General features: G+C 40.0%; 1 protein-coding gene across 1 annotated transcript in view; it reads left to right on the top strand.

The window, feature by feature from the left end:
- LOC105836559 (tyrosine-protein kinase RYK) overlaps positions 1–14,707 on the top strand; it is a 90,317-nt gene extending 75,610 nt beyond the window's left edge. Inside the window, exons 4-8 of the mRNA XM_036289296.1 lie at positions 2,728–2,932; positions 8,208–8,364; positions 8,912–9,179; positions 9,624–9,810; positions 10,159–14,707. Coding sequence (XP_036145189.1) covers positions 2,728–2,932; positions 8,208–8,364; positions 8,912–9,179; positions 9,624–9,810; positions 10,159–10,407 — 1,066 coding nt within the window. The 3' untranslated portion in view covers positions 10,408–14,707. The remainder of the gene's footprint in view (positions 1–2,727; positions 2,933–8,207; positions 8,365–8,911; positions 9,180–9,623; positions 9,811–10,158) is intronic.
- The last annotated feature ends 3,102 nt before the right edge of the window (positions 14,708–17,809 follow it).

Raw genomic sequence — 17,809 nt, 5'->3', positions numbered from 1 at the left:
TCTCTCTCTTTCTCTCTCTCTCTCTCTCTCTCTCTCTCTCTCTCTGTCTCTCCTCCTCCCCTTCTCCTTGCCTCCATCGCGTTCCACGTACATCCCCGGCGGCGGATAAAACTGCAGATTTTACATCCGTACGCTCGAGCGAGCACGGCCACCCGGAACCCTCCCCCCCCCTCTCCCCCGTCTCTCGTAAGCCCTTCTTGCCGCATCGAGCTGCACGATGTACGAAAGGCGCCTTCGAGATTCGGCAAGCAACGAAAAGTTTTCTCAGGAGTTACGCCACTCGCGCAAACTCCTTTGCTGCAGTCTTCCAACTTTTCGACCCTCCCCCCCCCCCCTCTCCCCGACGAGATGTTTATTTTTCTCTTTTGGTATTGACTCGATTGGCTTTTCCGTATTTCTATACGTACATTTGTTTTTTTCTTGTTCTAACAACAAGGATTCGTTCATCGATTCGTTCATTCGTGAAAAAATGTTATTCAAGCTAAAATACCGTATACAGGTTCAAGGTACCCACATATAACGTATAATGATGTTCAGGATATTCGCGCGTACATCGTTTTCTCTTGTAGCTTATCAGCTCGTATCGAAGGTTAGACGCGCTTTGTGGTGATAATATTGCGGCGGGCGTATCGATCGTCAGTTTCGCTATAAATTCTCAATCTATGGAAATTTCAGGGCAAATACTTGCTCGCGAGTTACAAAAGTGATATTACATTCCGAACGACACTTTAACGTTTCTGTTCCCGGCGAGGGCTCGCTTTCGCCGGCACAGACGGATTCGTCGGAAGTCGATCTGGCCGCGAAACATTTCCGTAAGGGTCGCGTAAAAATAAACGGTCACGAACGAGCGAACGGGGGATATTTGAAATCGATGGCTGTACGCGTTTTTCCGTCGTTCGTCTTTTTAGCGAATACGTTCGGCGGCAGATTTACATGCACGAAATGGCCAATAAATCTCCAAAAATATCCTCTTCTATTTCTGGCTGATATTTTTCAGTCGTCATTCCGTCGTCCTTTTCCTCTTTCCTTCTCCTTTTCTCCTGTATTCCTGCAAACATTGTCCTTATTTTAATATCACGACTGATAATTATTTTCTGCTGCTAATTGAATATCCAAGTCTGCATTCTATTTTTATTGATGTAAATGTTCTTGTTTATGTAGAAATACTAAGATTATTGTATTTATTTTTAATATTAAACTCACGTTAGACTTGAAAAAAAAACTAAGAACGGACAAGTTAATGTGAGCATGAATAGTAAAAGGTTTTAAGTCAGCAACACAGAATAGAATAAATTAATAATAGATATAAAATATACAATATGTTACACATATTGAATTAAAATTTAATTGCCTTTCTCGCAAAGGAATCGTTGACGGTACGAAAGAGACAGAGAGAGAGAGAGGGGGGGGGGAGGAGATCATTTAAAGCTTTTCGGGAGCTTATCCGGGACGAGATGTAAATCCTCCTAGAGATAGAGAATGAGTACTCGAGGAACTTCTTGTCGAAGATAATTCCTCGTTGAGGGTTATTGTAAAGGGGCGCGGAATGGAGTACACTGAAATATGATAATGCACCGTTCTTCCCACTTATGCTCTTTCTATCTTTTGCTGGGTGAAGTGTATATACGCCGGACTTCATAAAGTGACCGTCTATCTCATAAACGATGTTGTAATTTGAATTGCGATTATCTCGACATATTGTGCTGCCTGAGTGGCCTCCCCGGGGAAAAGCTTGCTAAAAGAGCCTATTATGCGGTGATCCCTAGGCGAAATTAAAGCAGTTAAATTAGCGGTTACGATGTAGATTTCCTGATCCTATAACAATGAAGCCTTATAAGTGTTTTTGAAACACATATGAAATATATGACATTCAACGATGCATTATTTAACAAAAGCGTATATAGAAAAGTTTTTAAGGGATTACTTTAATTCATTTTAATTTTTATTACGAATATTAAAATTTCATTGAATTTGTAAAAAGATTTACTGAGAATTTTGACATTCGGTTAATTTAAACAGAAATGATGAGCATAACACAAGTAGAATATAAAAGATCATTCTCCGAAGTGTCGAAAATTGATCGGTCGGTCAATCTTGGAAAAAAAAAAAAGATCATTACCTCCATCATAATCCTAGGAGCTTCCCCCACCTGTACTTGTGCTTTCTTTGAGCTGAAACCTCATCCCCCTCCCTCCTATCCCTTGAGCAGCGTATATAAAGGAAGTCCTTTAGAGGAGCAACTCAGTATCGGGTTGCTTCTCGCCCTGATGAAGTGAACTGCAACGTTGGCACGATGGATCAAGAAGCGGAGACAGCCCGTAAATCTCTTGACGTGATATTTTTTTTAATGGAGTAATTCCTCCAATGGACTTAAAACTCAAATAGTTGTTCGCCAATGGTTGACATAACATGTTAGGGAAGATAATTAATTTTTATGGATGTTATAATAAGAAAAAGCGTCATTAGCTAGAACCATCGACTACAATAATTCTCTCGTTGGCGTTCAAAATTGACGGCGGATTCCCCGGATTTGCAGGCGAGACTTTGCGCAGCGTGTTAAAATTTGTTTCAGCGAAATCGTCTAGCTGCGGCGGGTGGAATCCGGAGCTTCGTGACAATTACTCGAGCTCCCGCTTTCACGGGGCAGTGCGCGTCTCGCACCATTGTAACGATAATTAACCCGAGTGTTACAATCGCGCCGTTACAGAAATCCTTTCGTCCTTTCAGGAAAACTCTGCCCTGCTGCAGTTACTCCGCGGCTGACACTGGCGGCCTGGCCAGAAGTTCCGTTTTAGTTAGGGTCGACCCACGACCCGGAAGTGCAAATTCCGGAAGTTACGCCACCATCGCCGACCTGGAGCCGCTGTACGCAAGGCCATGCGGTTCCAGAGCTAGTTACTACGCGGCGAGCCATGTGACACATCTTAGCCAGGTATGCGTCGGCACAATTTGGCGAACAGTAAAACGATGTTGTCAGTTTCGAAGTCTTAAAATAAACACAGAGTATCAAAGTTTTATCATTTTATGTTTGTATACTTTTATCTCGTTTTCTCTTAACGCTGCTTGACACACATCGTTACGTGTCAGATCTAGATTTTAATTTCAAAGGCGCTCTTCTGAATTAATTTAAAACTAATTTCCTTTTTCTATCGATGTCATCAGAATATCGATATTCTTTGAATAAATGAAAATTCAAACGAGTTCCGTCGGAGTATTAATTAAAGATTTAGTTCTTAAGCAACATCTTTAATTAATAACAGATCGCAAAAATGTAACTTGAATAATCCAATTTTATCGTGCACGATAGATACTCTGCTTTCGGTAGACATTCAAATTATTATTTATTGCTTCTTTTCGCGCGAACTCGCGCTTCGTGATTTTTCTAATCGCGACGAAACAGTCCGTGAAACAGATTCGACGACGAACGCGAAACTCGTATAGCACATCAGGAAATCCGATTTTCTCCCGGTCGTTCCTTCCACTTCACTATCGCGAACTCCGCGTCTGCCATCGACTACCGGAAGCGGAAGCAGCGCGAGACGGCTCCTCCTCCTGTCTCATCCTGCATCCCGTCTCGTCTCGTCTCGTCCCGCGTATACACAACGAGTGCCGCTCCTCGCAACTTTATCGAGTTTGCGGCCGAGCGAGCCGCTTTCCACGGACAACTTTAGCGCCCCAAACCTTTCCAACCCTTCCGCTCTTTATTCAGCGATTCTAACCCCGCCGACTTACAACTCTCATCCCTCCCGACCCCGAGACGTACAGGAAAAGGTCTACGCGCGCGGTGCCTTTTTCGCTTTTACTTCCGTCTTTTACAGGCATTGCTGGTCGATTTTTTGCGATTTCGAGCGGCAGGAATATTTTTCTCCCTCTTTCTCTTTTTTCCCCCTCTCTTTGCTTGCTTCTGCCGTTGCTTTGACAACTACTGATCGCGTCTTTGATGCCTTTGAGTTCACATTCAAGAGAACTGTTTGACGCATCGAGCGCTTCGTTGAACCCATTTCTTAAAGAAGTGCGATATAATTCTTTTCGATAAAATTAGAGGCTTTTAACGTGGTAAAAAATATTTGCCAGCCAGTTATTTCGAACTTGATTTTATCAATATTAAATTTTGCTTTTTTATGCCTGCGAATATGACCTGTTACTTTGATTAAAATTCAAGTGATTAAAATGTATTAAAATGTATTGAAATGAGAATGAAAAAAGTACGAAAAGATTTTCGTTATTATATTAAATATCCAAAGTCTTTTCGGGAATTTATTACTTTTACAGTATATAAAACAATTTTCTATTTAATTAAGAGCAAAAATGTGTCCACATTATTAGGCTTTGCTGAAAAAATTAGTAGATAATTTATAGGATTATCTTTATGGAAGACAAAGCGATTCATTTGTAACTTTCGCGCGTAACGTGGCATTTATACATACAGCGGAATTTACGAGCAAACGCAAGTGGTAAAGGTCGATTTCAATAACCGGCACACGCAATCGCCGCGTGTCACGGTTCGCTCGTTTTAACTACCATTTTGAAGCACGCGCTATTACCCGCCGCTATTACTCGTTATCCTCCGAAGAGTATCTTTTCCTGCAAAGCGCGCAGTCAAAGAGCGGAGCGAGGGGTCACGCAAAAGTGTCGAATAAATATGAGGTCGCGTTGAGTGGCGCGGCGGCTCGCGTTATTCTCGTTGAAACAAGCGTTTTGCATTAATTTTCCCCGGGAAAAAGAAACGGGTTGTGGATACCCTCCCCACCTGCACTTTGTCGGGTGCGCGCGCCCGCGCGCGAGAGAGAGAGAGAGAATGCATCGGCGGGAGTTACGCACGCACACAACAGCCTCCGACGTTGACGCCACACTCTCGTTCTCCTCAGACGCGGGGTGCGTCGAAAGGAAGAGGGAGAGGGAAAATGGAGAGAGAGAGAGAGAGAGAGAGAGAGAGAGAGAGAGAGAGAGAGGGAGGGAGGGAAAGGGAGGGCGCAGAGGAGGTTGAAAGTGGGTCCTGTGATTGTTTCGGCTTTGATCTTGGATCAATTTACCGGGTATACGCGCGTATGTGGCCGAACCCTCTGACGCGACGCTCCGTCTCGAACGCAACCGACCCTATGAACGTGCACACAGACGCAACCTCAGGACGCGCACACCATACTTAACGGTTCACGTTCACGTACGTACGTCGGGCACGTACGCGCGTACACCGATTGATGTAGCCATGAACCTCCGTGAAGACCCTTCTACCCTCTTCGTGTCCTCCGCCGCCATCCCAAGGGCGCCTCCACGGACCGACCGACCGACTGACGTAATCCAGCGACAGCGTCTTATACCCCACCCTGTAAAACGATACGCTTGAGATCCCCATTGCTGGGGAAGCCATTACCTGACGCTGTCTATCGGAGGAAACGATCTTCGGCACGAGGACAAACACACGATTCCCCTACCCTCCTTCGGATCTGTTGCCGTGGATTTCCGCGCGGGAGAAGCCGGGCGCAGCGAAATGGCGGAATGGCCTGACGACCCGACATTTTCCACATGGTCTGCCTGGGGACACCAATACCCGGGCTTCTTTTTTTCCTCGTAAAAGTCGCAAGCATCCTTCGGTTGCAACGATCGCGACCGAGATAACGCGGCAGGGTGTTTGCTAATAGAAAAATTAATCCTAAGAAGTCAAACTCTCCTTTGTTGTTTTTCGGCGAAAAAAATTTGTTGACTGTCGAGTTAAAATGTTTTGAAAAGTAACGTAAAACGAGATGTACGTACAAATGAAAAAAAGTATATCTTCACTAATTTCTAAAAGAGCTTTATATTTGAAGTCATCTTTTTTTCTGCTCTTAACAGCTAAGTTGTTACTGAACGCGAAAGTTTGAGGAAAAAAAAAACGAGAGTCTAATACCTGATAAATCGCCCGAAGCGAGATCATGTCAGCAATAAATTTCAACAAGTTGAAAATGTATAATTATTCAAGACGGTAATAAAAGTTATAAAAGTGCAGGCCGGCAATTGACGGTGTGATTATCAATTACTTGCTCACATATCGTATTACATTAGTTACGCAGAGCTACGTAAAAAAAAAAGGGCTGATTCTTCGATTTAATTAATTCTCATAGCGGCGGAGTTTTGTACCATCGTGTTGAGGCGCCGCGCCGCTTTAATCGAGGGAGACGGAAAACCGTATTATTAAATCGGCGGGGTCGAATTAAAAGTGCTCTGGGCATGTCGAGCGTGGTAGTCTGAAAACGAAGCTTTTAGAGCGCCTTCAGCGGGTCGAATGAACGAACGGACGAATGAACGAACGAATGAGCGAACGAACGAACGTGATGTTTGACGAAAGCCTTTCAGTAAATAAATCAAATTGCTGCTTCGCCCAGGATGAGCTAAAAACGCTCTGCCCTTGGCGCCGCACGATCGATACTATGATTCTGATCCTGTAATGTAAATAGCAAAGTAATATCCATTACTAGATGGCACGAAAAATATCGGTTCGGTCACCCGCAGCCAAACGCATCTTCCATTATTTTCCCCGCTGTTCGATAAATAAGTAACGAGCGATTACGAAATTGAACAAGTCACGGGCTTTGTTTTTAATTCTACAACGCGAATTGTTAACAACTTAATCGGTTTAATTGTGCTTGTGTATCGAGCTACTTCTCGAAACTCTGCCGTTATTCATTAATTTTTTGCTCGATGCAACGGTCGTACAATCATTTAGCGTAACACTCACCGGACAAAAAATTACATTTGTACGAAGCTTTAATTCTTAATCCTAATCTAATTTATATTTATGGCTTCGTTACGTAAAACACACACACACACACACACACAGAGCGAATTCCATTCGCACCTCCAACGCGTCGGGCGGTCCCCGCTTGGCAATTTCCACTTCGCTCATCACATTTTCATCGGGAAAACGAAAAAAAGCACACGCGCGAGCGCATATACACGGGCACCGAGTCGTAGGAGGGGGGGGGGGGGAGAGAGAGAGAGAAAAAAAAAGAAGAAAATATAAAACCGCGAGGGAAACCAAGAGATCGACGAATCGCGATTCGTCCGCGTTCGGGCTCGCCGGGCTCGTTCTCCGCGCGAAAACAACGGTTTGCCAGACGCGCCGACACAATTCGCCTCTGCAATAATCACAGACCCCCAGATAAGCCGCGGAATTAGCCGCGGTGTTTGCATTTTCACCGAGCATCCCGCGCTATCCGGAAATTTCGTAAATAATTTCCGAGACCACTCCGGACCAACTCCCCTCCCCCTCCATTCTCCCCGGAGTCAACCCCCGGAACGGCGTTACCGTCCATTTGAATTGCCGCCGCCGTCGCGCACCTCCCTTTCTCGAATCCAATATATCGCCCGGTAATTTCACGGCGCGGTCGCATTGAACGCATCACGTGTTTCGAACTGGTTTTTCCGTTCCCGTTCTTCTCCTTTCCTCTCTTCCTTTTTTTTTTTTATATCTCCCTTCAGCTTTCGCCGGCCGTGTCTCCGTCCCCGTCCTTCCGTTCGCGACTCGTTTCCGTCTATATGCGTGGGCGCGCGCGTCATGTGTGCGTACGTCCAACTGTGGTGGGGGCCGAAGGCAAAACTCCGGAAAATTGAAATTAATGAATAGTCACCCCCTCCCGCGCGCCGCGTAGCTTTCGCGCGTTTTACGTCGGCTCCGATGGAAATCCGCCTGGCGAACAAAGAGGGCCGCGCGCACGGTGACGTCGTAACGACCCCTCGAGAAAGGGGGAGGAGAGAAGATTCTTCCCTGCGCGTCCCCGGAGGACCCGCGCGAGGTCTCGTCGGCGCCACCTTACACACAACAAATGCCTTTTTAATGAATCCCCGCCTGATGAGCTGTTTTTTTTTTTTTTTTTTTTTTTTTTTTTTCGGCAGTTATGAATTATGCAGGCGCGTCCGCGCGCAATTGAGGTTTTAAACGACAGCCGAACTCGGGTTGTTAACTACTAATATATAAATAATCGCGTAGTTTACGTTATTTCTTATCGAGAGTAGACAGTTGAATTTTTATCATTTTGTCTTTTGCAATTTTCTCCTGGAAAAACAAACAATTTTTTCCTCTTCGCATTATTATTACTGGCGCTTCAATTTTTATTCAGCCGTTCATAAATTTATGGCATTTCTGCATACGTCTATAATATCTTTTTTTTTTTTCAAATTTTTTTGTCCTTAAATTGACATTTCTTTAGGGAATATGTATCATTGATTTTTAGTCGACCGATCCGTGCGAGAAGGCCAGAGCACTCGCAGTATCGAGATCGGCGTTATACTGCCGTACTCTCGTGCAGGAGGGTACTTTCGGTCGCGTATACAAAGGAACTTTGGAGATAGCCGGACGAGAACAAGAAGTCATCATAAAGACAGTCACAGGTGAGATTTAATTTTTTAAAAGTTAGATATTGTGTTAATTATGCATAATGTAAGTCATATTTGTTTCCATTACAGATTTTTTTTAGAAACACACTACCTTTGTTAATTGAAACTCTTAATTTAATAGAAAGTGATTGTTAGTACATCTTTAATTTTATAAATACATAAATTGTGATTATCCTGTATACATCTTTTCGTGGAAAAATTTTAATCGATCGATAGATTAGAAGAGTACCTGTTCAAGATAAAATAGAAAATTATTATATCTACTATCGGTTATTTATGATGATTGGATAAAATAATACATTTTTATGTTTAATACTTAAATATAAATTAAATGTAAATAATAAATCAAACAATTACAATTTATATCACGAATTATATTTTGGATTTTGATAATTTTATTTACTTTGCTTAATTATTGGATACGTTATTTGTTAAAAGTAAATATAATTTTTCGACAAAATAAATATTTAATTTTAAATGAATAATACATAGCTTTTCTAATTACACTATCACTGATACTCGATAATGCTGTTTATTTCAGAGGTAGCATCTGCTTACCAAGCTTCTCTTCTGGTGGTGGAAGGCTCGCAACTGGCTGGATTAGTTCATACAAACATTGCCTCTTTGGCAGCCGCTTGTCTAGACAGTTCGTGCCCTTTGCTGGCTTATACAAGCACGCCCGGTGAACTAAACCTGAAAGTCTACCTTACTGATGGAAATCATCATCCGGTGACTAGAGATTTGGTGCACGTCGGTGCGCAGGTTGCCAGAGCAGGGGCATTTCTCCACGGGCGAGGTTTACTGCATAGGTAAGTTAAAGTATCATCCACGTCTTCATTTCAATGTTGAAATCAAAGATGAAGAAGTTTTATCGCGTGTTCATAAACTATCTCTCTTGCTTTTTCTTTAGTACAATCGTGAGAACTTTAAGTAATTTTCTAACTGAAAATAAAAACGTAATAGTTTATTTTTTAATAAATTTCTCAACAAAATTATCACATTGCAAATAGAATGATTTTAATAATCAACGAATATTAATAAATCATTATTAAATCAGGCATGGACCTGATTAAAAATCTATTTGATTTAATGAATATACCATGAAATCGATTATTGCGAGCTACTATTAATCCAGAGCTACTATTAAAGACAACGTTAAAGTTATTGGTCCTGGCAGTATAAAGGTTTGCCTATTACGGCTATACCGCCAAAATGTCAACGATAATTTTCATCTTAGAGTCGATAACTTGTAGGGATATCGCTGCTAGAAATTGCATAATCGAACCGGGCAGCCTTCGCGTGAGACTGGCTGACGCTGCCCTGGCTCGAGATCTCTTCCCTCAGGATTATCATTGTCTCGGTGATAACGAGAACCGACCTATACGCTGGATGGCCCTAGAGAGTCTCCAGCGCAACGAATACAGCACGGCGACCGATGTGGTACGACCCCAATTTATAGACGCAGATAAATCGAAACTGTGTTGCTTCTTTTCGAGAAAACATCTCGGGAATTCTAAATAAATATAGAATGAATTAACATACAAACAAATAAATAAAATTTCCCAGTAAAATATTTATAATGATAATTGCAGGTTGTTTCATATTTATTAAATTTTTATACGCATAAATTTATGCTTTGAAATACAAATATATAGTTATAAAAAATGCGTGCGTATTAAAGCAGAACTTGTGTTATTTATTCGAACGATTAAAAAATAGAAGTTAATTCTATTGTATTAGATCATATAAAACATAATCATTGAATAAAATATTTTCTTTGCTTCCAAGTGGGCATTCGGGGTATTCCTATGGGAACTGGCGACACTGGGTCAACAGCCGTATGTAGAAGTGGACCCGTTTGAAATGATGGCGTGTCTCCGAGACGGATATCGGCTCGCTCAGCCGAGACCTTGTCCCGATGAGCTCTTCGCCTGTATGGAAGCATGCTGGCTCAGTCCCTCCAGGGATCGACCAACCATGCCACAGCTGCTCGCCTATTTGCAAGATTTTCACGATGCGCTAGGCGGATTCATTTAAATCGTCTGTCCGCAAGCCCATCATTCGAAGAATCGATAGCGCATTGTCGTCGACTCAGACTTATCAATTACACATAACTAATTAAATTCATTTAGAATCATATTGCGAATGGCTGGATGAAGAAAGCTGTCGCGGCCTGAAACACTCATTTCGAAACGTCGAAAGTACGTCCACCAAGTTCGCAATCAAATTGAAAGTTTTAAGGAAGAACAGAATCAAAGTCGTATGGAATTGAACGTCGCTGCCCATTTGCGACACGCTGCTCTATATCGATAGGTCAGGTGCAATTTATTACTACTATATTACGTACTGATACGTACTGATAATTATACTGACCCCAGTTGATTATGAATCAAAGTATAATATCGTCGTCTTTTAATTGGTGAAAGAATTGTCGCGAAAAAAATCGACACGGACACATCCGTCCATAGTAGTTAAACGTATGTACATGAACTTTTAAATCTCACATTTGAGAGCGACTTGCACAAGAAGCCGGTTAATATCGCACAAAAGAGCCTTATCTTCGATATTTCAAAATAGATCTTTTTTCTTAGCTCTTTTCTGGGCTAATAAAGCAATTTTACAAAACTGCCAGTTCATAGCAAAGTAATAAAAAAATTAAAATAGTTAATGTGCAATATAAAAAATTCATCGAATCTAGGTGTTTTTTTATATAAGTAAGCTTTATATGTATATTCAAATTAATATTATACAAATTGAAAGATCATACACACATTCCACATACACATAGCCAATCTTTATGAACGACATTTTATAAAGTAACTTGCCAAGAATGGAGATTGTTCCTAATATGTACGTTTTCTCCTTAAGGAAATCTCTCTTATTTGTCTTGGTTAAATTTATGTGAGAATGTATTTTACAAAGATTTCATAATTCGCAGATGTGGCTTTTGCCTGCACCAGCTCAGCAGACTGCGCGTAAAGTGCGCCTGCAACATGGCTATTCTTTATCCTTTCGACGCCATTGTAACGCGGGATTCAGGCGAATGAATGAAAATGCCTCCTTCTATCTTTATTAATTAGCGTTTGTAAACAGATCACCGTCTTAACGCGTAAATTTTGAATTAATTAAATAATTTATAATTAATTTAATTAATAAGTGGTAGGTATGCATAAAAGATATGCATTCAGTTCAATGAGGAAGCTCCTTGGCTTCTTCAATGTTTCGCAAGAACGTGAGAATGAGTTAAAGGAAAATAGCTTACCAGAGAGACAAAGAAAGAGAAGTAAATTTACGGAATTATTATTAGAAATGCATATTGCACGAGTATACGCTTTTTTATTCGTGTTAATGTAGGAAATAAAATACGTCGGAATTAAATGTAAAAGATTGATAAATCTTTCTTAAATTAAGCGCTATAAAGAATCGTGTTTGATATTAAAATATTTAAAAAATATACAGATCGAAATTATGTGGGGAATCTTTAATATCCTCTATCGGCGGAATAATTTTATATTCCTGAGAGTATGACAATATTAATATACTAATAAAATTATGTAACAACTGGATACACACACGTACATACATATACACGCATTCGTTACATAAGATGGCTATAAACGTGCAAGATCGGTTAATTAGGTCAGTCAGTTTCATTCATTCATTTCGTTTTGCGAGTGTTTGCGCCGCTATCGGGCTTGCATTGCTTTCCATCAAACGCATAAGTTTTCTGCTATGAAAATTATCTCGATGAACGTCACATAAATTGTGCAAGAAAAAGGCTCTTACACACATGCATATGACTCGATCGAACCGGTCGATCGTTATTCATTAACAATTGCGATTGAGCAAGCTTGAATAATCGTGACCCGAGCGACGGAGAGTGCAAAGGCAAAGAGCTCTGAACATTTAGGAATCCTATTGTTATACATGATCTTTGATGAACATACGCTGTTCCGTAAATGGGCGGTCGAACTATATGTACTCTTTATAGTTAGGTATCTATTAGCTACACTGCGAAAAGCCATTTCAAATTCCCCTAAGACTCGCGCCGGCAACAAGCTCGAATCTTGCAAAATCGATGCTGGATCTTAATGTCAGGTCTCGGGAAAATGGCCCCGCGCACAAAATTATCTCGATTTCTACCTCGATACTTTCGATTGCACCGCGCTGACTTGCAATGATCCCTTCTGTTGACAGAGTTCTAAGATGTGCTAAATAATCGAACAATAATGTTTATTAAAAGTAGAAGTAAAAATATTTAGTTTGCTAGGACTTGTCGAAGAAAAATGTGATGGTTTCAGAATGTATTTGCAATTATTATCATTTTTAACACCTTCTTATAGCAAATATTACAAATGTATGCTGACATAATTAATTTTTATATATAATGAACATTGATTAAAGTTAGATTTAATTAGAGATATATTTACACAAGTTATTTGATATTCAGTAAAAAATGTACATATGTTTATATTTTATATCTCAGATTGTATTGCTAAATGGGTCTACGTCTTTTCAATCGATCAAGAAACACTCCATCATTAATTTTAAATTAATATTTATTATTTGCCGTTTGAGTTTTTGTAAGATGTTATTTTTATTGTTTGTTGTAAATAATCATAGATGTCAGCGACGAACGCGGTGAAAGGTTTTGCCGTGACATTTCCATCGTAGAAAGACATTATCGAGGGAAATGGAGATTAGAACCTGGCTGCTTCTGTTAATTATTTAAGATAATTAACATTTACGTTACGTTATAAAAAATAATTATATATATAAATTATTTGATTTAGGTATACTGTAGTATATCGAAATACTGTTCGCTCTGTTAAAATTGTGATTTGTTTCGCGAAGTGAATTTTTTTGATATATGATTGTTGCATTCCTTCAATTATTACACCGCGTTTAAAAACGAAGATTTAATTTTAAGATTTTAGAATGTTTTATTTTTGTCTCCGTTTTTTAAATACTTAAAAATATTTTAATATTTAAACACCGTTTAAGACAAAAACACTTTTAATCATTTAAAAACGGAAACAAAAAGTATTTAAATATCTTAAAATTAAGTACTTTTTTGAGTGTACATGTGTACGAGTATATACCGTTGACATACCAAAGCGCATTACACGTAATCGTATTAGTTCAATTGCGCTTATTCCATGTCTTTTCTGTTGCAAGCGCAATTGCGCAAGTAGCAGCTAAAGCTGGTAAGGCGTATGAACGAGACGAGGGACTAGAAAACACGTTTACCGATATATTAAACATGCAATACTGATCTCACAGGATAAAATTAAACTGTACAGGAGAGTCTACATTGCAGCGCGTGCATCAGGATATTCCAGATTCACCGCCTTTCTTTTTAATGGCAGATTCTTTCATGGCAATATTAGAAAATGCAACATCTCATTTGATTCCAGAATCTCTTTGTAAAATTGCAACGTCCCGTTTCGCATTTATTAAAACAAGTTGTTTATTCGTTTTCATTCACGTTTGTTTGGCTTTATGCGAGTAACAGGTGCAAATCGAAAGAGCGAAGATTACACATTTGCGGCGCGAGGCATACGTAAGACACTTTTAAATGTACTCGATGTGTACTAAATGTCGCATGTTCCTGACCACGATCAGAAACTTTATCGCACTCTCATCTTTTACTCGTCGTTTCCTGTCCCCCTTTTCTCCCCTAATCTATTCCGTCGATTTACCGCGCGATTCGCGACTCGTCTCATACTGCTGTCAGGCGCATCTATTAATTATCGATATCATTGATATTTAATAAGCTATCGCTCGCCTATTATTTATTGAGACACTCTCTAAAAGTCGTGCGTTTAAAGAAATCGTCGGATTCTATGATGTATTCATGAATGTCTTTGAATGGAGGAACAGGGTAGGCTGTAACTGCACACTTTTTCGCTATCGCTGTATAATGGAATCGCTACTCGTTTCCGCGCGAACATATATATATATATATATACATACATATATTCTCTCTTTTTCCATAATCACTTTTCCTTCTTTGTTAAAAAAAAAAGAATCAGGTGGCGTTGGGAATTCGATCGTTTCCGCTTCGATATTGTCTCATCGCCCTTAGAAATGAAAACCCCTCTTCGAACGACAGTTCCAATCATTGTAAATATTTGTAGCGAATAACAGTGGTGCGTTGCGCGTGTGAGAAAGAAAATGAGAAAGAAAGAGAAAGAGAGAATGAGAAAGAGAGTGTGTGTGTGTGTGTGAGAAAGAGAGGAAGAGAGAGTTGATTTGTGCAGATTCTATTATTTCCTACGACGATTTACGGCATTATTTTTCAACGGAAAGTGAAATATACGTGTTAAAAAAACGATTCTTCACGTTTCATGGATTCCCTCTTTATTTTTTTTTTACCTCGACGACAGTTTTTGAAAGAATTGGGTGAGGTTGAAAAAAATAGAAATACATAAATCATGTTTATTTGTCACTTGTATTAATTTAATCAATTATATTATTTAGATAATTATAAAGTCCTTAATTATAATTATACATAAAAAAATTGTGTACATAGTATTTCTTAATTCGACAATAAGATCCGCCTTTAATATTAATTTTAATTTCTCTATTTCTATATATAATAATTATTTCTATAGTAAATTAATCAAATTTTTATTTCTATATAAAAAACTAATACACGGTTGGACGCAGCTACCTAGCACCAGAAAAGAAAGGCGTAAAGTAAGGAAAGGGCGCGTCGCGTATACTTCACGTTTCACGAGGGGCCACATAACCCGAAGGTACCAATACGGAACGAGGCGCCGAGAGAGGAGAGACAGAGAGAGAGAAAGAGAGGTAGGAGACCCTTTCTAAAATCGCGGATGCCGACCGCAGAGGCGGATCGAGGGTCCGGTGAACGCGGCACGGGGGCACACTCCGGGCCACGGCGGAGGGGCACGCACTATTTCTTAATCCAAGCGAGAGAGAAACGGGAGAGTCGACCAGCCGACCAACGAAAATGAAAGTGATGGAGAAAGTCAGGGCATTGTTACGAAGCGTAAAGCCCGCGGTGCGACGACGTTATGCCACGGCTCACGGATCGCGGGATTTCGAATGCCCCGCGCGAGTTCTCGCGCGACAAACTTTGTACAAACATGGTATTCCGCCGAACGAGCCGTCGACAATGGGAGTCCCTTCGGGGCCCGCGCCTTGACGCCGAAGACTTGGGAGAAAGTGATACGTAATCTTTTTAATTAAGATCGTTAGATACCCCGGCGATTACATCATCGGATTATTATAAGTACGTGATTTTGCCGTTAAATAACGTTTGACGCAATATTTTTACCGAGAGATATTTTACGTTCGCTTTTAAAAGGACTTGCCTCTCTTCGCGCTGTTACCGTTTAAAAATTAGAGATAGTGCGACTTGAATTTTATTTCAAAAGTAACTTTTACTTTTACGCTGTTATTATCGCGACCACACGCATACAGATACTTTTAATGTAGGTAGGAAAAAAAGAAGATTAAGTTCCGATCTGGACAAATGTCGAATGCCTCTGTGTGCTCCGCGTGTATTTATATTCCTTAAATGTTAAGATATTCCATTCTCTTTTCTTAAATATGCAATATGCTGACTGTTCGATCCGAAGACAAATAAAATGTTGATTCGACGGCGGATCCGTAAAAGATTTACGCGATTATTTGCAGCCACATTTGTGTAGGAGTATTCCCGGCAGCGCTTATTTCTGGGATTTCTGGGTCATCACCTGGGTCGGTTTGTTCAGTATTCTCGTTGCATTATCTATCGCGAGCAAACGTCTGAAGGGCCCTCTCGATTGCACAATTTTTGAGTGGGAGTTCCACGCATGGCGTATATTAAGTATACGCCGTGCTTTCTCTCTGTCAAAACACGCCCGTTTCTCGTTTGATCACGCATAACGTCACGGTATATCAAATGTTACATTTGCTCACACACACGATCGATACGTTTGACAACCTGCAATTCCTGTTGCATGGTAAAGCGACAATTTAACGCGATAATAAATAGTAATAATTATTATCGTCGATTATTATCCACAACGTGTGCAGACAGTAATCGCTTTTTATCTCGTTAAATCTAACGTCGCAGAATATCGCCAAAGCACGGAGCATCATAAGTATTAAGCAACGGCATGTGGAAAAACGTAATTCTGTTTTTTTGTAATTGTAAAAAACAAAATTAACGACATAGATCTGTTGGCGGGATTTTGAAGAGGTGATTTTCACGCCCGGAACCACTTTGTGAATATTCGGTAGGGTGAAAGGCCGAACGACGTCCCCACTCTCATTACGCCACCATGGATCATTGGTGGCACATTACGAGATATCACAAAACTTTCTCTTTGACTTAATAAATATTGACAATAGATATTAGCTTTAATGTCGTAATATTAGCAGGTGGCGGTGCATAATTTGCTTCCCTCGTTCAATTCATTAATCCACTCCATGCAAATGCACATTTCATTCGTATTGGTGCCCAAATTAAAATAACAAATCGATTTGTAGTAAAAAGAGGAGAACATTATAATTTTTTATTTTTATGAAATTGTCTTTAAGCCGCATTATATACTTATTTTAAAATGCTAACGCAACGGGATCAAGAGATATTTTAATATATAAGCAATTATATCGTTTTTAGTATTGAACTTGCGTGTTTCTTTTTTTTTTTGTCAAAATTCGAAATAGCTTTCTCTACGAAAAAAATTTGACAGACGTGCGCTGGGGAATTGTAGTGTTACATGACGAAATTATATATACGAATCGATCTTTAATATATATTGATAAATGTGTAGAAATTACAGGATTGCGTTAGGCATTGCGTGGCGTACGACAGTGTTTTCATCAAGGTGAATAATGCCAAGTTTTACAATCTCTCATACAACCGATGACAGCCGTTGTTGAAAATTAATTTTACGAAAAGAAAAGAATTACCGACGCTTCACCAACGCACCGCAGCCGCCGCACGGTCGCACTGACATAAGAGGCGCCGACGAAAGTGCGACGTTACATAATTCGAGCACGGGACACTCGTCCTCGCGTCCGGTTGGTAGGAAACAAACGTTAAACGCCTGGTAGGGACAGAAAGATAGCAGCCGGACAAGAAGCTAATTACATTATTTTGTCGTAACAGAGGAAACGTTTTCACACAGCCGGTCTTTTGTATCCTTCAAATAGAAATCGATTGTCGGGTGACATTACGGCTTTTCCTCGGTAAATATTTAAAGCAATTTGAAAAGCAAGTGTTAAATTGAGATAATTCTGATAACAAATTGTCAGGCTTTAAAAGATCACTGACTTTCTCATATCAACGGTAAAAAAAACGATATATAATAATTTTTATGACAACTTGTTTTTGAATTTCTGGAAATTTCTGTAGTTCCTAAAAATAAATTATTATAATTAAGGTAGTGATTAAAAATGTTATAGATTTATTATATCA

The sequence above is a fragment of the Monomorium pharaonis genome, chromosome 7 (assembly GCF_013373865.1).
Source record: "Monomorium pharaonis isolate MP-MQ-018 chromosome 7, ASM1337386v2, whole genome shotgun sequence".
In the NCBI taxonomy this organism is placed as follows: Eukaryota; Metazoa; Arthropoda; class Insecta; order Hymenoptera; family Formicidae; genus Monomorium; species Monomorium pharaonis.
This window is presented reverse-complemented; position numbering and strand designations above follow the sequence as displayed.